This window comes from Humulus lupulus, chromosome 3 (assembly GCF_963169125.1).
Source record: "Humulus lupulus chromosome 3, drHumLupu1.1, whole genome shotgun sequence".
Lineage (NCBI taxonomy): Eukaryota > Viridiplantae > Streptophyta > Magnoliopsida > Rosales > Cannabaceae > Humulus > Humulus lupulus.
The window spans coordinates 281516249-281540425 of record NC_084795.1 but is presented as its reverse complement, the minus strand read 5'-3'; the positions used below and the strand labels follow the sequence as shown (position 1 = coordinate 281540425).

General features: G+C 34.7%; 2 protein-coding genes across 4 annotated transcripts; one reads left to right on the top strand and one right to left on the bottom strand.

The window, feature by feature from the left end:
* Nucleotides 1–2343: 2343 nt before the first annotated feature.
* LOC133824695 (disease resistance-like protein DSC1) lies at nucleotides 2344–8598 on the top strand. Of its 2 annotated transcripts, XR_009888561.1 has the most exons (7): nucleotides 2344–3044; nucleotides 3766–4855; nucleotides 4943–5245; nucleotides 5359–6417; nucleotides 6800–7490; nucleotides 7825–8279; nucleotides 8425–8598. XR_009888561.1 is itself a non-coding variant. In XM_062257660.1 (6 exons), exons 1-6 carry the CDS (start codon nucleotides 2434–2436, stop codon nucleotides 8037–8039), a joined length of 3969 nt encoding a protein of 1322 aa, XP_062113644.1. In that variant the 5' UTR covers nucleotides 2344–2433; the 3' UTR covers nucleotides 8040–8598. The 2 variants fall into 2 exon arrangements, 1 of the variants encoding a protein (XP_062113644.1); XM_062257660.1 differs by having other exon boundaries at nucleotides 7825–8598.
* Nucleotides 8599–14728: 6130 nt separating this feature from the next.
* On the bottom strand, nucleotides 14729–21615 carry LOC133824694 (histone-lysine N-methyltransferase SUVR3). Of its 2 annotated transcripts, none has more exons than XM_062257658.1 (2): nucleotides 20881–21615; nucleotides 14729–17746 (listed from the first exon to the last, which is right to left on the bottom strand). In XM_062257658.1, the coding sequence occupies exons 1-2, from the start codon at nucleotides 21545–21547 to the stop codon at nucleotides 15204–15206; spliced, it is 3210 nt and encodes a 1069-aa protein (XP_062113642.1). In that variant the 5' UTR covers nucleotides 21548–21615; the 3' UTR covers nucleotides 14729–15203. The 2 variants fall into 2 exon arrangements, with proteins under 2 accessions (XP_062113642.1, XP_062113643.1); XM_062257659.1 differs by lacking the exon at nucleotides 14729–17746 and adding an exon at nucleotides 18911–19534 and having other exon boundaries at nucleotides 20881–21546.
* Between the last annotated feature and the right edge of the window lie 2562 nt (nucleotides 21616–24177).

Here is a 24177-nt window from a genome sequence, read left to right as displayed (position 1 = left end):
TGGAATAATCAAGCATTTTGATATATTTATAGCCAAGTGCTCTAATGGATATAAATAGTGTTGTCTTATAAGTGAACATTAGACTCCTATTTGTAGAGTTTTAGATACTATTTGAATTTCAATTTTCACAAATCCTCATGACTGTTACCAATATTTAATTAGATGTTTATAGAATTAAAATAAATATTTGAGAGTTACTTGGGAAGTTAGAACCGTTCAAATTGGAAAAAATAGAAAAAAAAGAAATTGGATGTCAACACCTTTGGCCCGTGAACAATTTTCGGCATAATTTTTTTTATAATCGTGTATATTGTAGTTATTTAGAGCATCATACAAATTTTCAGAAAATTACGAATAATTTACAATGCCGAAAATTAGGTTCAAACATATTATTTTTCACGCGCATGAAAAAAATTAGTCACGTGTGTGTGCAATAATTTTTTTTAAAACTAATTTTTGAAACTATGAATTATTCAATTTTTTTTTTTTAAATTTACAAAATATTCTAAATAATTATAATATGCACAACCATAATAAAAATTACACCAAAAACAGTTTACTTCGTAAAGAGTCCGGCCAATATACTTTTTTTGCCGTACAAATTTCATCTATTTTATTATTAAATTATCTTTTTTTAATTATTATATTTTTATTTTTTGCTAAAGTCTTTTTTAATTATTATATTTTTATTTTTTTGCAAAAGTCTTTTTTAATTATTGTCAAGTCACGACAAACGCTTCTTATCATGCGCAGTCATTTTCGAGCTGGCGTTGACTTACTATGTTATTGGAAGGGTTGACCTTTAATTGTCGGTGTTTATATATTGATTTATTGGCCTGGCAGATTATTCAATTGTACCCAATTTTTGCAAGGTCTAAAAACTTTTTTTTTTGTTTAGCAAATTAGTTGAATAATTTTGACGGGGATTAACATTTTTAAATTTTTTATATTTTGTCTCATTATTTATTTGAATTCTGTATTTTAATAAATTATTTTTTGGACTTTGTATTTTTTAAAATAATTTAAATAGACTCCTAAATCTGATTTTGATCAAAAAATTTTGAATTAAAATCATAACTAATTCATCAAACTAACAACTCAAAACAAAAATACAGTTATTCTGCATAAAAACTGTATTGTTATACTCAATTTTTTGTTCATCAAAATTAAGTTTAGAACTCTATTTAAATTATTTTACAAAATACAGACTCAAAAAATAATTTATCAAAACAATGAGTCCAAATAAGTAATAAAACAAAACACAAAATCTAAAAATGTATAAACTCATTTTGATTTCTCGCCAGTATTAATCATTCAACATTGATTATATAGTAGGGTGTTATATAGTTTATTATTTTCATCCATTTTATTACAAAAAATATTAAATTAGAATTACTTACTAAAATTGCCTATAATACAATTCTATTTATTTTATTTTTCAAAATAGAATCACCATTGCTCAATAAATTTTTTTACTAAAATTATAATGACTCAAAATATTTCCACATGGTGCTTTTTTTCTATATTATTTTTAATAAATTAATTCTTTTAAAATACTCTTTTTTTATATAAATATAAATATCATTATCATTAATATATATCTAAAATTGTATATTGATGTACACTTAATTTGAATTTAATCTTTATTATTAGTTATTAAATAATAAATTATTAAAGTCAACTTTTTACAACTATCATTTTAGTCCCGAATATTAAACATCTGAACACAAAATCCATATGATGACTTTTTTTATTATTATATCTTTACAACTACATAAATTTTGAATGTCAAAAAAATATTTTTGACAAGTTGATGCCTAAATTATTATTTTTTTAATTGGCAGTCAAACATTTTTTATTAAATTAGTCGAACAATTTTGATTTTTTTAGTTAGTAATTGTCGTTCATTGTTAGGTGTCGTTTGGTTGTAAAAAATAAAAATAAAGGAATAAAAATAGAAATGAGAAAATAAATAAAAATAAAATGGAATAAAAATGAATATAAATAAAAAAATTATTAATTTTTTTAATATTACATTAAAATAATATTTTTTTTTCAAATGAAATAGTCATTTTACTAAAATAGTCTAAAAACTATTTTATTGAAATAATATTTTAATATTCTAAAATATAAGAAAATAAATAAATAGAATAAAAATTAATTCATTTTCATTTAATTAAATTATCCCAACCAAACATCATCTAGTGATTAGCAATCTGCCAAAAAAAAAAAAAAAATTGAGGAGCTAATTTGTAAAATAAAAAATTGAAAACTAACTTGTGTAAATGTGGATAACTGGGGACCTTCCACGCAAATAAGGCTTATTTTCTCTTCATTGTGTCCTAATTATAAGCAAAGAAAGTGTTCAATTCATCCTATTGTATGCGCTAAGGTACGGTCTTCTCTTTCTAATCTGTATCTCGAGGATCGAACATGTCTTCTTCTTCTTCTTCCATTTTCACTCCAAAAAAGTACGACGTATATGTGAATTTCAGATCAGAGAACGCTAACAAGACTTTTGTTAGCAATCTCTACGCGTCTTTACATCGGAGGAAGATCCACACTTCATATGTGGATTTTGACGATCCGAAGGGAACAGAAGAAATTTCACCTGGAATGGTTAAAGCAATAGAAGAATCAAAACTAGGTATAATTATTTTCTCGGAAAATTATGGTTCTTCCCCAAAGTGTTTGGATGAGCTTGTGCATATATTGGAATGCAATAAAGAAAAACAGCAATTTGTTATACCATTGTTTTACCATGTCGATCCATCACATGTACGGGACCAATTAGAGAGTTTCGCGAGGGTGATTAAATGGAGGAGAAGAGTTTCGGAAGCAAAGAAGACCGATTTAACTACTGCTCCTGCGATTATTTATGAGACAGGTGGGGATGATGATTTCAGAAGTTTAGTGCAAGCGTTGACCAGTGGTCAGTTTACTTCTTCTACAGTTAAGTATGAACCAGATAGGGTGGAGAAATGGAAATTAGCTTTGGAAGCAGCAGCCAATCTAAGTAGTCTGTCTACTTCTTCAACGAATGTGTAAGTAAATCGATAATTATATTAATGTTTTCTACTTATTATGACATCGAATCAATTAAGCATGTTTGATTCTTTAAATCCAGGTCAGAATTCATATTAATACTTCTCTAATCAATACATGCTTACTTTTACTATAAACTTTAAATTTGTTGTAAATAGAACCATGTTTTGTTGGAATAATCGAATACAATGAAATGGAAGAATCCATTTTTGTTACATTACTTTTTTTTTTAAAAGAAACATCCACTGAATCTGGAAAGACTACATGTGTTGACTAATATTTGTAAGTTGTTTCTTATAACACACAATATATGTGGTTATTCTTATAACTTTCTTGAAAGAGGAAACAGGAAACATCAGTACTATGACCATCACATATATAATTTCAACGGCAAACGTAGATTGTGGTGTGGTTTGTGAATATTCTGATATGTTGAATATTCACAAAACTGATATGTTGGGGCCAATATTTGTGTTACTTGTGCTGTGTTGTGCTACTGAAAATCAGCTTGCAGACGTACCCTTTGCTAGATTTCTCTCATTTGGAGCCAAACTCACTGTCTTACCTAGACTGTTTCGTTTGAGTTGTTAGACTGAGTTTGTTATGTTAGTTTGTTTTCTGGTAGTTAGTTTCTTCATACCTCTTTGTACTAACTATTTAAATCGCTTTCTCATAAACACTTCCATTAACAATTATTATTTTTATTTTGTATGCATATAGGTCGGAGTCCGAATTGGTTGAGTTAGTTGTGGAAGCTGTTGTGAATAAATTGGAACAACTGAAATCATTAGATAACACATCACAATGCTTGGTTGGAATCGAACCCCGTGTGGAGAAAATCGTATCCTTGCTACACATTGGTTCACCCGAAGTTCGTATTATAGGAATTTGGGGAATGGGTGGTATAGGCAAGACAACTCTAGCTCGTGTTGTGTATGAACGAGTTGCTTCTCAGTTTGAAAGTAGCTGCTTTCTTGAAAATGTTCAGGAAGTATCAAGGAGTCGTGGACTAAATAATCTACGGAATGAGCTTCTTGCTGAACTGTTTGAGGAAGAAAGTGATCAATATTTAGATAACTATTCGTCTTTTGGGTCGACATTGTTAGCTTATCGTCGTAAAAGAGTTCTTACAGTTCTCGACGATGTGAATAATTTAAATCAATTTGAGCTTTTAGCTAGAGACCATGATCTGTTTGGCTATGGAAGTAGAATTATTATAACAACTAGAAATATGCAAGTGCTTAGAAATATTGGAGCTAATGAAGTATATCGAGTTGAGGAATTGAACCAGGAAGATGCTTTTCAACTCTTTTGTTCGATTGCATTCAGAGAAAGCAATTTCTCCAAAACAGATTATATAGAATTTTCAGAAGAGATTGTAGATAATGTTCAAGGACATCCATTAGCTCTTATTGTTTTAGCATCCTGTTTGAAATACAAGAGCAAACAAGATTGGGAAAGTGCATTGACAAAGCTTAAAAAAATTCCCAACATAGGAATTCAAAATGTGCTGAAAATAAGTTATGATGAACTAGATAACTATGAAAAAAGCCTATTTCTGGATGTTGCATGTTTTTTCAGAAGTGAGAACAGAGAAATTGTGGAAAATGTACTCGATTCCCGAGATTTCTTTACTAGTAACCAGCTGAATGATCTCAGGGACAAATTTCTATTGACGTTCGATGCGCACAAGAATATTAAGATGCATGATTTGATAGCTGAAATGGCTTGTCAAATTGTTCTTCGTGAGCGTAAAAAGAGTAGGTTGGTTACTGCTGAAGATATTCTACACATCTCCAAGCATAGTACAGTAAGTCAACTTTTATAGACATGTTTATATAAAAAATGTATTTCTGCATTTTTCACTATCTCTAATAGCTTATTATATTATTGGTAGGAATCTGCTGCTACTCATGTTGAAGGGATATGTCTTGACATGTGTGAAAATAGAGAAATTCAATTCAGTCCTTCAGTCTTCAAAAAGATGAATAGTCTAAGACTGCTCAAAATTCATTTTAGCAACCCAGAGAAATGTAAAGTGAATTTCTCACCAGGGTTACCTTCTCTTCCTAAATCGCTTAGGTATTTGCACTGGGATGCATCTCCTTTGAAATCATTGCCGGAAGACTTTCCATTGGAAAATCTTGTTGAGCTTATCATGCCATATAGCAATTTTGAGACAATGTGGGATGGAGACCAGGTAGCTCGGGTTTATGATTTTATGCATTTTAAATATATATATATATAAATATAATTAAAGCTTTTAATCAGAAGCACATGATAAGTTACTATAGTTATTTGATGTTTTAACAGGATCTTGTAAACTTGAAGAAGATCGATCTTAGTTACTCTGTTCGATTGACTCACATTCCCAGTCTCACTCGAGCTCAAAATTTACAGTATCTAAAACTTGAATATTGTAAAAGCTTAACTGAGCTTCCTTCTCATTTGCAACATCTTCCGGAGCTTACCACTATCTCTCTCAGTGGTTGTTCTTCTCTTGACAAGTTTCCACAACTTCCAAAGAAACTAAAAAGTTTATATATGAGCGGAACAAGCATATATGAAGTGCCTTCGTCAATTGAATATCTCACTAATCTCGAGGTACTATTGCTGAGTGATTGTGAAAGGCTTGAGAGCTTGCCAACTACCCTTTCTAAATTATTATCACTTGAGTATCTCAACATGGATGGTTGCTCAAATTTGTCGCGTCTACCTGAAATCTTGGGACCAATGGAAGATCTGATGTTTCTTTTTTTGAATAACACAGCAATCAAAACGCTACCTTCTACTATTGAGAATCTTGTCAATCTTGAAACACTAGATCTGCGGAGGTGCCGCGAACTTGAGCTGATCCCGACAAGTATATACCAGTTAGAAAATCTTAAACTTCTCAATGTTTCCGGTTGTATGAAACTAAATAAATTGCCTCCAATGTCTGTCGGTTTACAGTCTTTGAGTCGACTGAACCTGAGTGATTGCAGCTTGTTAGAAATTCCTGACCAGCTTGGTGCCTTAGCCTCATTAGAAAGTTTGGATTTAAGTGGAAGCATAATTGATAGAGTACCTACAAGTATAAATAAACTTTTGAAGCTGAAACACCTTGACATAAGCAACTGCAAGAATCTTCGAGCCTTACCAGAGATTCCATTGTTTGTAGAGTTTGTTGATGCGCATGGTTGTATATCATTGAAAACTATGTCGACTGTAAGTAAGTTAGCCCTTACACAAGGCTGGGATCATTTTCCTGTTCGTAGCGAGGAGCTTGTATTTTTTAACTGCCTAAGATTGGATCACAATGCGCGCAACAACTTGATGAATGATGGCCGTCTAAGAATCTTGCGCATGGCAACTTTCTCTCGCTCAAAACAAGTAAGACTCTCTAAACTATCTCATTTCAATATAAACAATCTAAAGTCAAGAAAAGTAAGATTTGATTAAAATATATAAGAGAAATAGAAGAAAGAATGAGTTGTTTATTAGCCAATGATACATTAATAAAAACAACTTGATGTGTAGTTGTAACTTTCTTCTTTTATTATCAAAAAACACGAGTGAGGATAGAAGGGATTATTTTGGGTAATTAGATTAACTTTTCAATATTAACAAAACAGTATTATAAGAATATCAAACCAATCCTACTCACCAAACATGACTATAAAGTGTGAATACCACGCTTCTTTACTAACTCTTTCTAAAACAAGCAGAGTTCCCAGTTGAAAAATCATCATAAACATTTGTTTCGGTTTTACAGGTACCTGAATATTCTTCTGTTAGCATTTGTTATCCTGGGTATCAAATTCCAAAGTGGTTCAACTACCGATGCAGGGGATCTTCTATACACGTTAAGCTTCGTCCTCAATGGTGGAACTCCAACTTCTTGGGATTTTCTCTATGCCTTGTTGCAGCGCCTTTTTCAGAGTGCGATTCCCACACACAAATCCATTTCCATTGTGAGTTAAAATTCCGAGACAAGAATGGTAAAACTCATACATTCAAAAGCTTTTTGAGGGGTTATAGTCAAGATAATGATGAAGATACATCTATAAGATGGCTTAACTCAGATCACCTGTTCCTATGGTATGATTACGGTTTGTGTCTTCATGAACTGGAAGCAGATACCTTTACTGAGGCATGGTTTGAATTTTTTGCAATAGATAGTTGGGACAGAAAAGTAAACTCCTGCGAGGTTAAAAAGTGTGGTATCCACCTGTTATATCGCCAAGAAGCAGCGAGATTTGGTTTCCCCACTGGTGTGTCTGAGCAAAGTGATGAAATAATCGAAATATGTGATTCTGATAATGATGATGATGATACAACCATGAGTGCTGGAATAGACTATGATAACATCATGAATGAAGAAGAAGAAGACCAACAACCTACGGAAATATACAGAAGAAAATCAAATTTCTCAGGATGCGCCTGGATTATTTCCCTCATTAAAGGCAAGTTCGTACTAATTTATTTTGGAGTGCTTGCTAAAATAGTCATTCTGTTTCAAGTGAAGAAGATAAGATTAGTAGAGGAATGTTATTCATAAAAAAAGTTTATTATCTAGTCTAAGGATATATTAAGTGAAATCATGGTCATGGGTAGCTAAATTCAAAGCAACTGACATGAAATAAAGATATTAATACTAATTAGATCAAAATGAAATGTAAAATAAGTCATATATATATATTAGATCAAAATAAGTCATATATGTATAGCTGTAATATATATATATATATATTTTTATCAATACGAGTTTGTGGAAGAATATTAACACTCTTGTTATAGAGTTCTGCGAGCATGGTTTTGTGAAGAAATCTGGATACGACGACCACGTTACTCTTGGTGATGGGCTACGACAGCAAGGCAACACGTCGACTTTTAGAGCCACGGAAGCCCACATTGAAAAGCACTTTAAGGAGAACTCCATGCACTCTATGAAGTTAAAAGTCGAGGAATTAAACCAAAAAGCCGAACAAATATTAAAGCTTTTGATCAAATAATTACAGTGAGTGGTCATTGATGTGTCAAGACTGGTTACATTAATTGGTATCAGAATACAAGCAAACTATGAAGTTAAGTATGTCTGAAGCCAATGGCCTTATTTTTCGCTGCTAAAGTTCGCTTTCTCGCCAAGGCTGGGATTTTGTTATCTTTCTGAGTAATGCCATTTATTGTGGTTGAATCTTTTGCTCTGCCGGAAGTCTCCTCCTCCACTGCATTGCAGTCGTTTCACAAACAAGGTAATTTGGTGGGAAATTCACAAGATTAGCAGGCTAGCCAATTTTGCAGCTCACAATCTTACTAAATGGGTCCTTGGGATAGGGAAAGTTTGCTAGGTGTATGTTAAATTCCTCATTTTTGACACACCATTCTTTTCTTTTACAGAGTTCATTGGTGGGTGGTAATGTTCATGGCCATGTAATAGTTTATCTCGAAAAATCATTACTAGCCGTACAAAGGTTAAAATATAAGAGCAGTCCCAGTCAGTTTTGTAAATAAATTGATTAATACATATTCTTATCGCCAACTGAGTAATGATTATTTGCTGTGTCTACTATAGTTTATGTATTTTGAAGTTAAGATTATATTTAAAACTTATTCTTTTGCTAGTGATTAAAAAGGTTGATTTCAAAAACAATATTTACGTACGTTGACAGACATGACAATGGCATTAGACTAATTGCAATCTTATCTCATTAGCTTTTTGTGCAGATTTTTTTGAGTAATTGCAATTTTGTCCACAGGTGGTTTCAAATTCAAATTTGATTATTTTACTACATTTAATCGATGTAGTTTGGTCATTTGGAAAAATTTAATGATCAAATTTAAGTTTAAGATACTAAATATGTACGATTTCAAATTACAAGATAACATATGAGTATTATTGAAAATACCAAATTTGTATTTTGATCAAACACAATGTACCAAATAATTATTTAACCGTTAAATAAATATATATCTAGAAACAAGGAAAGATTGCTTCGAAACTTCCTAAAAAAGAAAATCTTTTCACAACCCGAGAAAAGACAGAAAATTGTCACCACCTCTCATGACTATCATTAGCTATATTAGGCTAATATTAGATCTGCTTCACTTCACACAAAAAAAAAAACATGTAACAAACCCAAACAAGTAAAGCAAATAAAAAAAAGGGAAATTTGATAAATCATGCTTACATTAGCTTAATAATTAAAATTTGAACCAAAGTTAACCACCATATGATACAAATGCTCATCTTTCATTTAATACCAAAAATACCCCTCTCATAACAAAATCTCATACCTTTCTCTCTAAAATCTTGCAAGAAAGATACACATGGGTAAGTGATTTTCTTTGATTCTTGTTGTTGTTGGTTGTTTTTATGATTTAGAATGCTGTTTAGATGTTGGATCTGTAGTTTGTTGGTATTTTTTGCTGTTTTTTTGGTGAAAATTGTGGTCTGTGAAAATCTGCGTTTTTTTTGGGTTCCTTGAGTTTTTTTTTCCTAAATGCCCGACAGTGTCCGATAGAGGCCCGATGCAGGAACGATAGTTGTTGAGTTTCAAGGTTAGGGATGAGGTCCGATGGCCACCCGATGCTTGACCGATATGTATGGTTACCCGATGGTAATTAAGGTTCGATGGCTACCCGATGGTTGCCCGATTATTATTTTCTATTAGGGGTGAGCATTTAAACCGACAAACCGCGGTGACCGACCGCACCGCACCATACTACACCGCAAACCGCGGTGTCAAAAGTGTAATGGTTCGGTATGGTTTGTATTTTAGCTAAACCGCGCGGTGCGGTGCGGTGCGCGGTTTGGCGGTGTGAAATTTTGGTTTGCACCGCACCGCACCGCATACTTACAAATATATTAAAAAAAATAAACTTTACATATATATCATTTTTTATAGTTACCCAATATGGGAGACTTGTATATTTTTTTTGTGTTTCACTGAACTTAATTGATAACTTGTGATGTTGTTTAAAACTTATTAAGGATTTGTTATGAACTAAGGATTTAGTATTTTTTTTAAAATTTAAATTTTGTTATGGCATATTTTTTAACACAAACCGTGGAAAACCACCCAAACCACACCGCAAAAAATGGTTTGGTTTGGTCGATTTGGTGCAACCAAATCACACCGCATGGTGTGTTCTAGTTACTAAACCGCACTTGTGGCGTGGTGTATTAAAAAGTGTTCAAACCGCCCAAACCACACCGTGCTCACCCCTATTTTCTATCTACGAACCCTTTTTAAGTACGATAATGGATCGATAGTAGTCCGATGCATGCCCGATAGTTATTATTAAGTTAATGCGAACCTATTAGTACGAGTGTACACGATGGTACCCGATAAAAGCCCGATGCTTGCCCGATAGTACGATGGTACACGATGGTGCACGATGGTACACGATAGTGATAAAAAAAACTTAAATAAAAACCGTACCTTTCGGCTTTTCCCCTGCCCATTTCCCGTTCCCTCCCAAAACTCTTCACTCCCAGAAAACCATCGAGCAACATAACTACTCACACCCGACGCTTCTCTCTCCCTCACCCGACGGTCGGAAAAACCCCCACCGGAGACGAAGAAAAACCAAGCCCCAACCCCCACTGGAGACGAAGAAAAACTAAGCCCCAACCCCCACCGGAGACGAAGAAAAACCAAGCTTCACCGGAGAAGAAAAATCGACACCCCATTATGCAAAAATGTCTAGGGTATGTGTTTTTTTTTAATTTCTTTTCCATTGGAAAATGTTATAGTATGTATTGTTGAATTTGACTGTGTGAAATCTGATAAACCGTAAAATTTTGAAAAAAATTTCTGGGTTTTTTAGAGGTACGATAGGGTACGATAGTGGGTCGATAGGGGTACGATAGTATTTGTGTTTATCATAACTTTAGGTTGAAGATGAGTGTACGATAGGGGTACGATAGTGGTTCGACGGTGGTACGATAGGTTTGTGTTTTCTGATAACTTGAGGTTGAAGATGAGTGTACGATAGGGGTACGATAGTGGTTCGACGGTGGTACAATAGGTTTGTGTTTTCTGATAACTTGAGGTTGAAGATGGAGGTACGATAGGGGTACGATGTGTGCCCGATAGTGGGAACAAATGGTTGTGTTGTTATATTCCGATGGTATACGATATGAGGTACGATTGTGCACGATAATGTTATAGTTCCAGTTTTTCATTGGTGTCCGATATGGTGCGATAGTGTCTGATAGTTGCTCGATAGTATATTGCAGAATATAAAATTTGATGTTTTTTTTGTTATTCTATTTAATTGGGTATTTATTTGTTTTATGCAGAACTTAAGACCTCCACAACTGATAGTTCCAGTAGAGGAACATTTTACGAGACGTATCACTTGGCGCGGCAGTTGGTACTTTCCAAAGATTAAAGCAAAATTTATACAGTGTGGTTTATTGGATAGGGTGAAGGAATCCCCTTTCAAACAGTTCTTCATGGCGGAACCATTAAATTTTTCTGGTGCCTTAGTCCATCAGCTGTTGTTGCACAAATTCAGAGGGGAGAAGACTGACGAAGTCCAGTTTTATATTGGGAAAAAAAGATGTAGATTTAGCCAATTGGAGTTTGCTTTAGTTACTGGTTTAAATTTTGAGGCCGGACCGTCTGAAGCTGAGATTAAAGCGAAGACCACTTCGGATCGATTGATTCTTGAGTACTTCAATGGTCATTCCCCAGTGAGCATAGGGCAACTGCGCAGAACTTTTGAGAATTGTCAAATAGTTGATGATGCGTACAAGATGGGTTTGTGCTTATTAGTTGAGGGTGTTTTGAAAGGTCGTGAGGAGAAGTTGATGGTTTGGACTGACATGCTGAAGATGGTAGACGACGTTGACTTCTTTTTCCAGTACCCGTGGGGGAAGATATCATACCAGAAGTTGTTACAAACTTGTCAAAAAGACTTTGTTGAAATGAAGAAGCATTTACAGAAGAAGATTGAGAAAGGAAAGACTCAGAAGGAGGCCAAGTACTCTATTTATGGGTATGCTGCAGCATTGCAGTATTGGGCTTTTGAGTCCATCATTGAGTTGGGTCAGGATTATGCTGTGAGATTGGGCCAAGGCATTCCAAGAATGATCAACTGGCAGAGCAAGGAGAAAGTAGAGATACACAAAGAGCAACTTATTAAGTTGTTTGCCAAAAAGGTGAGCTTTTACTTTACTTTTGAATGTTCTATATTTTTTTCTAGATATGCAATTTTATGGGTACTGCACGATAGGAATACGATAGGGTACGATTTGAGTACGATTATGGGGTTATTTTGTGGTTTTTTGTCAACTGTTTGAAAACTGGCTAAGGGGTACGATTTGGTACGATGATGGTCCGATGGGGGTACGATATGCATTCTTTGTTAATGTAGTTGTAGATGTACGATATTGGTACGATGTTGTACGATGATGGTACGATAGTTAGCAAGTAATTCTCACTTACGGGTACGATATTGTTATGTTATGGGTACGATAATTGCATGATATGGGTACGATGGGGGTACGATGGGAGTACGATAGTGTACCATTTTTCACCGATGACAATTACTTATTTTTTATATTGTTTTACTTTCCAATCTAAATATGCATTGTTTTTTGTGGCAGTTGACAGTATACCTCTTCCTGTGTGTCCGACCTGCTGAAGAACAGTATGTGAGGACCCTTACAGACAATGAAGCCCCATTGTATGTGGACATGGGGTTAGAGGAACTAGAGGTGGGTCCCGATGGACAGCCTACACAGGAAGCCTTACAGAGCCAGGCTGAAAAGCTTGCTGAAAAGTTAGCTGAGCAAGCAGAAGCAGCAAATATTTTTAAGGAGGTTCCACCAGCTCAACCTGAGGCACCTGAGGTTCCCCCATCAACACCTCATGCTAGCACCTCCTCCCAAGCTGAGCAACCAGGCTACTCTATGATTTTGGCCAGGTTGGAAAAGGTTGAAGGGCAACAAAGTGCCCTTATTAAAGGTCAGTCCGAGATCTTGGGTCAATTGCAGAAGCTGATGACAATGATGGAAGATCTTAGTAGGCCAGTTCCAGATCCACACCCTCAGTCCACTGAAGAAGGCCCTCAGTCTCCTGTAGATGAAGACATTCTCCCTAACGATTACAGATCTGATGATGTAGATGATCACATTTTTCGCACACCAGAGGATATGCAAATTAATGTAATCGGAGATACTGAAGATTCTGAAGTACAATTCTTAAACATAGCTCCACCAGCACCGGAGAAGAGGAGAGAAAGAAAGAGGCCTAGGTGGTTCGATGAGTACACTGCAATGAGGAAAAGGAATAAGAAATCGAAGACAACAGTGAATGTGGATCCATTGAGGGTTGTTGATGGTAAATTACTTATGACCTTTCACAAGTGGGTGCTTGGCACCATTGGGAATAAATATCCGAGGGAATGCTTCTCAGGGACACACGATGTTGCTTGGTTCCTGAAACTGCATACTCCGAGGACATGGTTTTCTGACTCTGTAAGTTTTCTATAACTTCATAATTAAATAATGTTGAAAATTTATTTAAATGTTTCTATATGTAATGGTACGATATAGGTACGATTTGTGTACGAGTACGATAATTATAAGTGTCAAATTATAAACTGTTTATATGTCAATGGTACGATAGTGGTACGACATTAGCACGATAGTGGTACGATATAATTTGTTAAGTAGTTACTATTACCATCGTAATTTTAGAATTTGTAGTGGGACGATATAGGTACGATGGTAGTACGATAATGTACGACGATGGTACAATTCAGGGACGCTAGTGGGTACGATGGTGTATAATACTAGTTTTTGCCATAAATGTACGATGATGGTACGACATTAGCACGATATGGGTACGATAGAATGTTTTATTGTTACCATATTCATGTACGATTGAGGTACGATAATGGTACGATTGGGGTACGATAGTTACTATATTCATGTCTGATAGTTTTTTGTTTATTTATTTTGGTACGATAATGTGGTTACTGACTTAATTTTCCTTTAATGTAGCATTTAGATGCAGCATTCCATCTCATGAGGAGGCGTCTAGAATTTTATCCTAACGTGTACCCTCAGAAATGTGTTGTTATGCCTACAATTTTTCCCGAATCATTGAAGGGTCGGTGGGACACTTTTCCAGGTTCTGACTACTCTAGATTTAGTTGGGATGACAGTATATTGGACCTGGTTAGGGGTGATGCAGTCCAGTTCTTACCGAGTTGGCAAAACAAGGAGTTCATTTATTTTGCCCTCTTCTTGAAAGACCAAATGCATTGGGTAGCTGTAGAGGCAGACCTGAATGGGTGGATGCTCAACATCTTTAACTCCAGTATTGGATCAATTTCCGAAAATGATTTGATCAGCTTGATGGTTGACTGGTGTACCATTTTCCCGTCGGTCTTGCGACAGTCCGGTTTATTTGAGAACCATGACGTTATACTCGCGCCTCAGTTGACAGCATCAGAGAGTCAGGTCAGACCCTTCGATTGGAAACTCATTCCACATGAATTCGTACCGCAAACAAAATCCAGGTGAACTTTATTAAATATCACATATTAATTATTATTTCTTAATGCAGTGGCGATTGCGGATGTTACATAATTGAGCATATTGAACATAAGCTTCTACAATTACCATTTGATAATGTAACTGACAATAATATGAAACTTTTTAGGCAAAGGTGGTGTGTAGACTTATTCTACCAAAACTTATGTTGAACGGTCTTAATTTTTTTGAATTGTATAATTTTTTTGATTGCTCTTTTTGTAATTACTACATTTTAATGTGCTTAATCTTTGCATCGTACTATCGTCGATCACTATCGTACTCTATCGTACCCTCACATGCCTCACAAATTTCACGAACTGTACTGAAACCATACCATCGTACCATTATCGGACCAATATCGTACATTATCGTACCCTAATGTTGTACATTAACTATCGTACTACATCGAGCAACGTCGTACCATATTGTAAGATACATTTAAATAATCATACAACAAACAATATCGTGCACTATCGAACCAACACTGGATTATTACATATTTAAGAGTTTCATAATGGAGAAAAAAACAGAAAAAAACCTGCAAAATCCAGCACATAACAAATATTACTAGTTCAAGCAGAAATAAAACATAATAGGTCAACTAGAATACAAACAAAACAAGTTAACCTCGGTACTTGCAAGACGCTTTGTTGTGCCCTTTACCACCACACTTGCTACAACATCGTTGTATCACAACCTTGTCTCCATTAGAAGGATATCGATTTTTCCTAATTCGTCCGACCTTTTGCTTCTTCGGTCGGATGACAGGTTTCTTCTCAATCGGTACTCCAACTTGGATGTTCTTAATGTCTTCAGACAATTCCCAATCATCCTCATCACCAACTGGCATAATTGTCCCCTCATATGTGCTCTTCCAACTCTCTCTTGTGTAATATTGAGAGCACAATGCGTACATGCTAATATTTCGTTCTTGAGCAGCAGCACATGCATGTGGACAAGGAATCTTCATGATTTGGAATAGGCCGCAACTGCATTGTCGTGCCTCCAAATCAACTATACCACCGCTCTGAACTGTTCCTCCGGGGTGGACATTAAATGTATAAGGTCCAGCTCTGTCGACGCTTAAGAACCGAGATTTCTCAAATTGACATGACAAGTCCCCCTCCATAACTGGTGATAGAGTCGTGCTACACTTTTCAGCGTTTTCCTTTCGAGTAGCAAACCATGTTTGAATAGTAAACCTGATGAATTCAACAAAAGCAGTGATCGGGAAGACTCTTGCGTCCTTAGTTTTGCTGCTGAAACTTTCAGCCCAATTACTTGTCATTACATTGTAACGGTCCCCTGGAAAGTACGCACGAACCCATCTTTCAAATCCAATGCCCTCAAGATATAGTGCAACTCGAACATCCATTGCTTTTATCTTCTCAAATTCTCTTTCAAAATCTGTCTTCTTATACGAGTATGCACAACTGTAAATATGATCCGTGAAGCAATCAGTCTTGAACTTGCTAGCCACGTTCATAATAATGTGGTGGTAGCATGCGCCATGGGGTGCATCAGGGAAGACAAGTTCCAAAGCATGAACAATGCTTTGATGCCTATCCGATACGAATGCTAAGTTCTCAACATCACCAATCGCTTGTTTCAACTTCCTCATGAAATAGGTCCAAGAGTCGTGGTTCTCACTGTCAACTATTGCGAAAGCAATCGGAAATATGTGGCTGTTTGAATCCAATGCCACGGCACACAACATTTGGCCACCATACCTAGTTTTCAAGAAGGACCCATCAATACATATAACAGGTCGACAAAACTTGAATCCCCGCCTACAAGCACCCAGAGAAAAAAAGCAATACTTGAAGCGACCCTCGTCTACCTTGAAATCAGTAATGGAATCAGGATTGTTCAACTGCAGCATGTGCAAGTACCCAGGTAACTTCGAATATGAAGCTTCAGGCGTACCCCTAACTATGTGGAGTGCTTTCTCTCTGCATCTCAAAGCCTTCTCATAACTCATTTCGATCCCGAAAGAATTCTTCATATCTTCTCTTATTTTGGAGGCTAAATAATCTGAACCGTTAACTGAGAATTTATCCTTGATCAGTTCGGCAACTACCAAAGGTGATGCTTGACGGTTATCTTTTTTTCGAACATCGAGGGAACATGTGTGTACATTTTCAAATGCTGTCACCTTGAACATGTTAGAAAGTTGCTTCTTCTTCCATCTTAACCTCCACCCACAATCAGGATCCTTGCATGTAATATACCAAACATCAATACCAGACTTCTTAACTATGAAGTCGAATCCCTTCTTCATTGCAAACAAGCCAGCAACCTTCTTTAAATGTTCCTTGTCTCTGAAAAACTTTCCTAAATGAATCTCCCCGCCCGATGTGCCACCCATAGATATATAGTGACTATTATTCTCAATGTCTTCTCTTGTAAACATCTGAGCTTTGAATTTACTATAATATGTCGAAGAAGAGAGTGGATCACTAAATTCTCTAGCATCATTTGTTCCGTCTGGACGACTACTACTAGTACCAGGTGTTTGGCGATCTTCTCTACGGGGTCTACTTCTACATGTTGTTTGCCTCGGTATTTGGTACGACAGTGGACTCAGGCTCAAAGCTTGAGAACGGACCTCTGTTTCTTGGTCGTCATTGCCCTCAAAATCATTTTCAGGGTCAGGACAATCAGGAAAATCATCATGAAATGGCATCTGTGCTACATGGTCAACTGTTGGTATGAAAGGGTTTGATTCAGGTATAGCAGTGGCTACCAGCACCTCCGGATTTGTTTCTGGAACATAAGTCCCAACCTCACTACGAGTATCCTTAACAGTACTTGGTGGAGGATTACGATCAACAATGATATTCTTCTCCACCAAAGTCACAAAAAAGGGAACAAATTCATCTGGCTTCTTCAAAAGCATTGACAAATGTAAGCTTACACCCTTGTCATTCCTTATAAGTTCAGGCCGATACATTAACCCTTTCATGTACTTATAATTCACTTCTAATTTCAGGTCATACTGTACTTTGTCAACCTCCAGCTCTGAGTACAGAAGTTCAACAAGTTGTGAGTAAGTTATGTCCTTCTCCAACTCGAACGTTAAATTTTCGGCTCCATTAAAAACCCAATCTCTACCTCCACGCTCCCAAACACCATTATACCTTAAGTACGCGAACAAAGTTGACCCTATCATGTACAAAGAAAAAAAATCAGTAAATGGCAACAAAATGTCGAAATTTAGTTCAAATGTTTTGGCATCGTACCAGTATCGGGCCATATCGGACGGTATCGGGCAAAGTTTTATTTATATTTTTGATCACTTAAAACACTAATATCGGGTAACATCGAGTACCACCGTACTATTAGGTCCGTAGTAACTTAATAATAACAATCGGGCATATATCAGACTACTATCGATCCATTATCGTACTTAAAAGGGGTGTATAGATTTAAAATAATAATCGGGGCAACCATCGGGTAGCCATCGTACCTTTATAACCATCGGGTAACCAACTATCGGGCAACCATCGGGTTGCCATCGGACCTTCATCCCTAACCTTGAAACTCAACAACTATCGTGCCTGTATCGGGTCTCTATCGGACACTATCGGGCATTTAGAAAAAAACTCAGGGAACCCAAGAAAACGCAGATTTTCACATAACACGATTTTCACCCAAAAAAACAGCAAAAAATACCAACAAACTACAGATCCAACATCTAAACAACATTATGAATCATAAAAGCAACCAACAACAACAAGAATCAAAGAAAATCACTTACGCATTTAATCTCTTCACTATGAGCAAAAATAACACAAAGCTTGGTGTTTCTCCTCAAACAATCCACAATGTCCGAATGTGTATCTTTCTTGCAAGATTTTAGTATAAAAATCTTGTGTGTAAAACGTATGGTGAAGAGAGAGTGAGAGAGAATGTATGGTGAAGAGAGGTATGGTGAAGAGAGATAGAGAGGAAGAGGGAGAATAGAGAGGAAATGTGTTATGAGAGGGGTATTTTTGGTATTAAATGAAAGATGAGCATTGATATCATATGGTGGTTAACTTTGGTTCAAATTTTAATTATTAAGCTAATGTAAACATGATTTATCAAATTTCCCTTAAAAAAAATGGGCAACTGACACCTTTCTTTAGTTCATAAGTAATGATAATAAACTCTCCATTGCAAGTATTGACTCTTCTTTCTTTCCTGTCAATTCATTTTATTCATCTGAATGCAGTCTCATTAGTCTGTCAAAGTTTTGTTCTAATGATAATGTGTGTGCACACTAAAATTTTCGTATGATCAAACTACAAGAAAGATTCTTCGCTGAACCACCATGCATCTTCCAGAAGAAGTACGGCTAAGATTATAAATTTAATCTGCTGATGCTTACATTTCTGTAAAGACAACAGTCACTTTTCATATAAAAAAAAATCTTGTATGTATTAAACAAATCCCACCATCTACTAGAATTCTAAGACTCCATAAAAAAAAAATTCTAAAAAATAAAAGGTTCCAAATTATTCACTACCCCTACTGTAAGAACATGACACAAGGCTCTGTCAAACAGAGGAAGGAGAAGTTACTAAGTATCCTCAGAAGGTAACCAACCGAAACAAGAGGAGCTGCCACAAAAGCAGGGAGAACCATTACGCCTTAGCCTGACTCCACCATAGCTAAAAGTAAGCTCTTCATTTTCTTTAATGTTTTTGGAAGCAAAAAAGGTAAGTCGAGGAAGCAATGAACCCGAGCTTCTAACCAATACTGTTGAGAGATTACCACCATCACATGAATGGTTAATGAACCTTGCAACATTTCCCATTCTTGTGGCATCGATATTCAGTCTTAAGCATGCCTTTCCAGATGGAAGATGCTCCCTTACAACCAAAAGTGCAGAGGAAAACCCGCCACCTGATGCGAGCTTATCATACTCTTGATGCCGCTTTCTTGCTTCATTGGTAATCAAGAGCTCACCTTCCAAAAGTGAATTCAAGTTCAAGAAAATTTCATAATTTTATTATGCTATATCAACTTAAGGAGGATAACAACACAAAGTAGATTCTTCTAAGAATACAGAGTTAAATGAAGCACTTTGACTGGCGTGAAGAGTCGGTACATGCAAAATCCAAAGAAGCTTCCACCGAAGAAGCCTAATTTGGAAGCAGTTCAACAAATATTGAGATATGCGAAGAGCATAATTGACTGTGGTCTCTTGTATGGTGAAGACCGCAAGTTAGTTGGTTACTATGATGCAGACTATGCATGAGATCATGACACCACGTGCCCGACAATTAGATATGTGCTCAAGGTTGGTTGTGGAACAATTTCTTGGTGTAGCAAGAGGCAGTCAACAGTATCATTGTCAATCACTCAAGTTGAATATCGAGCTACAGCAATGGTAGCTCAAGATCACATGGTTGATACAACTGATGAATAATCTACATCAAATAGTAGATTATACAGTTCCGTTGTTTTGCAACAATCAATCAGCAATTCGTTTAGCAAATAATCCAGTCTTTCAAGCAAGAACCAAGCATGTTTAAGTGCACTACCACTTTAATCGAGAAAAAGTTTCACAAGAGGAGATTGAAATAAGACCGATCAACACAAATGATCAAGTTGTCGATTTGTTTACGAATAGTTTAAGTAATGGCAAGTTTGAAAAAGTTTAGTAATTTACTTGACACAATTAAAAATATTAGAGAATAAATGCTAGTTCTTGAAACTAAATCTTATTTAAATATGTTTAATTTAAGTTAATGAAATGTACTAGATACAAATGTGTAGTCTTGATTGAGAGTTCTAATATAAAATTTTCTATTTTAACAAAGAATTGTGTTGTGTCTCCGATGTGTGAATTTCTTTTTAACATAAAAAATTTAGAATATATTATTCTAAAAATTTTGTCAATATGAAATTAAAAGATGAAAATAAAGAACACTAGTTAACCACTAGAAATAAATCACAAAATAGTAAAAAAAAATCCTGCTAAATAACAGTTATGGTGTTCAAGTAACTCTAAAAATATACTAATAACCCTTAAATGATCCTGAAGCTACCCTAAATTTACACTTAGCGACTCTCAGAATCACTCATTCAATGGTTATTGCAATAAAGACAATGCATTTGGCACACCAATTCCAAAATCAAGCATATGTTCATCCATAAGAGCACTGTGTGTGAATCATTATTCTTCTCACAATTGATTCTCAACCAACACATAATTACACATAAACAGAGAAATCAAACACAGTTATTTTCATACACATTCTCATAAAAATGCCTACTTTAAGTTTTACGTGTGGAAGAAAATGATATACCTGCATACTCGCAAATGAATTGGCCCTTAGAAATCGACTGAGCAGAGCACACACACCATCCTTTCTTACTATCTTTCACAATCTTCAACAGTACCGAAACCTCTCTCTGAGTCAACCGATTCCCACATTCCAACTCACACCCACAACTCGGTCCGCACTCACTGACCAAATCCTCCAACCCATCGAACCTCAAACACGGGCACCTGTAATGGCCATCATCCCCACACCTCTCGCAGTCGCACCCACCCGACTCGTCCACCAAACTCACCCACTCCACTCCGAACCGACCAGTCGAACTGGGGTCCGCGGCTGAAATGGAGCCCCAAGATTGGCGTTGCGGGAATTGGGAAGGTGGGATTTGAGATGGGGTATAGAAGAAGTATGGGTATAATTGGTCATCGACTGAGTTCGAACATGGGATTGGGAGTTTCTCGAGGCTTCTGGAAGCGTCGGAGCAGCGGCGAGCGGTGACGGATTTGGCAATGTGGTTGAGGGTTTTGCAAGTGAGTGAAGCGTTGGCGAGCTCTGTTGGGGTTAGCCATGGAAGGAGTAGGTCTGCGCATCGGAAGAACAAAGAAGAGTTGTTGGGATTGTCGTTTTCTTGTTGTCGTTGTCGTTTTTGTTGAGCCGGTTCACGGATTGTCGTCATCTTCTTAGAAGTTATCATTGTTAACCCGTTTATATATGGGTACCTCGTTAATTTTGGATTTTTTTTAATTAATAAATCAAATTAATTATTATTTAGCTTATCTAAAGGATTGGTTTTTTTTTTCTTTGGAAAATTGTGTCTAAAATGCTTAAATTTGTATTTTTCCATATGCTTTTATGCATTTACTGGTAAATAAATTTAAAAAAATTATAATACATGGCCTAAAATAATGATATAAAGAAGTTAATGTTCTTATCTAAAAAAAACTAAAGTTATAACTTATTCACTTGTCGAAAGCAGGTGTACTTTTTTTTTAGGAGTACCACTTAAGAATTTCCCAATATTTTATTGTTTGGTTTACTTGGAAAAATGCTAAAAGAAAAATAAAATTACTTTGTTTGGTTTGATGTTAAAATGGAATAGAATCAATGGCATATGGAAAAAAAAAATTTAAAAGAAAGTTTTTTTTTAATATATAATAGAACAATACTATAATTAAGAATGGTAATAGTAAATTTCTTTAGCAATTTTGGAAAGAAAAAAGTATTCTAATGGCTGAGGATTGGAATAAGGATTCTTTAGAGAGTACTATATAGTCCCAACAATACTTGATGTAGTATATAACAATTGATATAATTTAATGTTGTACAAATTTTATTTTAAATTTAAATATGTAAGATTGGATATTGAAGTGCACTAATCACATTATACAATATTAGGTATACGCTAAATAACAATACTCTTCCTTTAAACTATATAATTATAATTTTATAGGAATAATAATTCTATTTTCTAAGATTCAAACCAAACAATAGAATGACCATTGTATAGGAATGAGTTTTCCATTCCAATAATATTCCAATGAACTAAACATGCATTTAAAAAATAAATGAAGAAAAAAATATTAATTTTATTTCAATTTTGAAAAATAATTATAAATATATAATTCAATATATTGAAGTTCAATAGTATGTTTGCGATGTTGATAGAAGGTAATGTTATTTTGTGTTAGTATATTAAAGAAGTTGAAACTTGAAGATCTTATCTACAACTATACATATTCTTGATGATTCTCAATCAAAGACCGGAATCAAACTTACTCCTACTTTCCTCAAAATCATACCATTGAACCGTATAATTATAATTATATGTAATTACCGTATTTTTGTTAAAATACCGTTTAATTTGTCTATATTATCACTAATAAAAAAAATAGGATTTATACTACAAGTAGTTGGCGTACTACTATTGGTGAAATCCAATATCGGGGTCTCACACATTTGAATTTAATAAATATTATAGAGTATCGTTAACCAATTATAATGTGCCACCTCGTATGACGTTGAACACCTTAATGTGCCAAATAACAACACTCTAATATAATGGGGTGTTTGGTATGAGGTTTGAGTTTGGGAGAGTAGAATTAGAGGGAGTTTAGATTAAGAGAATGTGAAACTCAAGTGTTTAAAGGGGTTAAGATTATACTCAAATCAAACTAAAAAGTAGGACCCACTTGGAAACACAAACCCCCAAGCCATTAAAAATAAATTTACCAAACATGGGTTAGATTTGACATTTTCATTCTCGCCAAACCAAACCCCCATACCAAACACTCCCTAAGAGAATTGTTAAGGGACACCATTAGTGTCCAACACCACAAGGAGTTGGTATACCGTTATTGGTGAAATCCAATATCGAGTCTCACACATTTAAATTTAGTAAATATTATGAAATATCGCTAACCAACTAGAGTGTTACCTCATGTGGTATTGAACACCTTAAAATATCAAATAACAATACTCATAATATAACTTATAGCATTAAATAATGATTACTACTCTAGGATTTATTTTGTTGTCGTTTCATATTTATTCTCATTCAATATGATAATGTAATCGATAACAACATTGAGTGGTCCATTTAAAAAAAAAAAAAAAAACAGTGAGTGGTCCTCTTTTATTTATTTAATTAGATGATAGAAAATGATGTACTAAACTGTGTGACAAAAATGGACCACAGATTCACCATCGATTCCAAACATAATATTATCTTATACAAAAAAAAAAAAAAAAAAACAAAAAAGAGCCACATATTGATCATCAATTGGAAAAGTTAATTTGAATGTTGGTGATGGAGTTTTTGGATCTTTCACATTAAAGATTTATTTGTTTCTAATTTAATTAAGCTTATTGAGAAATATATATTTTATTTCAATTTTTTAATAGATTGATTTTTTTTATTTCTTTAAAATTTCTTTTATCCAATTTTTAAAAATACTTGTGTTAATTTTTTGGAATTTAAGTACTTTATTTTTGTTTTTCTAAAATTTTTAATTATTTTAAAAATATATAAAAATTAGACTTTTAGGAATTAAAATAATTTTAGTTATTTTTTCATGAATTTTTTAATATTTTTAATTGTTTTAAAAGTATTTTAGACGAATTGGAGACTATCACGTGTCCCATAAAATTAATTTTAACAGTTGACTTAACAACACAGAGTTAAGTGAAAGAAAATCTATTACTTAAATAGTTTTGCTGTTAAATTTTTTTAAGTATTTAGCTGCAAGATTTGTATTTACTTAAATAATTTTACCTTTATTATCCCATTTATAAATTTGTAGTAACTTTTATTTTGAGTAGTTGTAA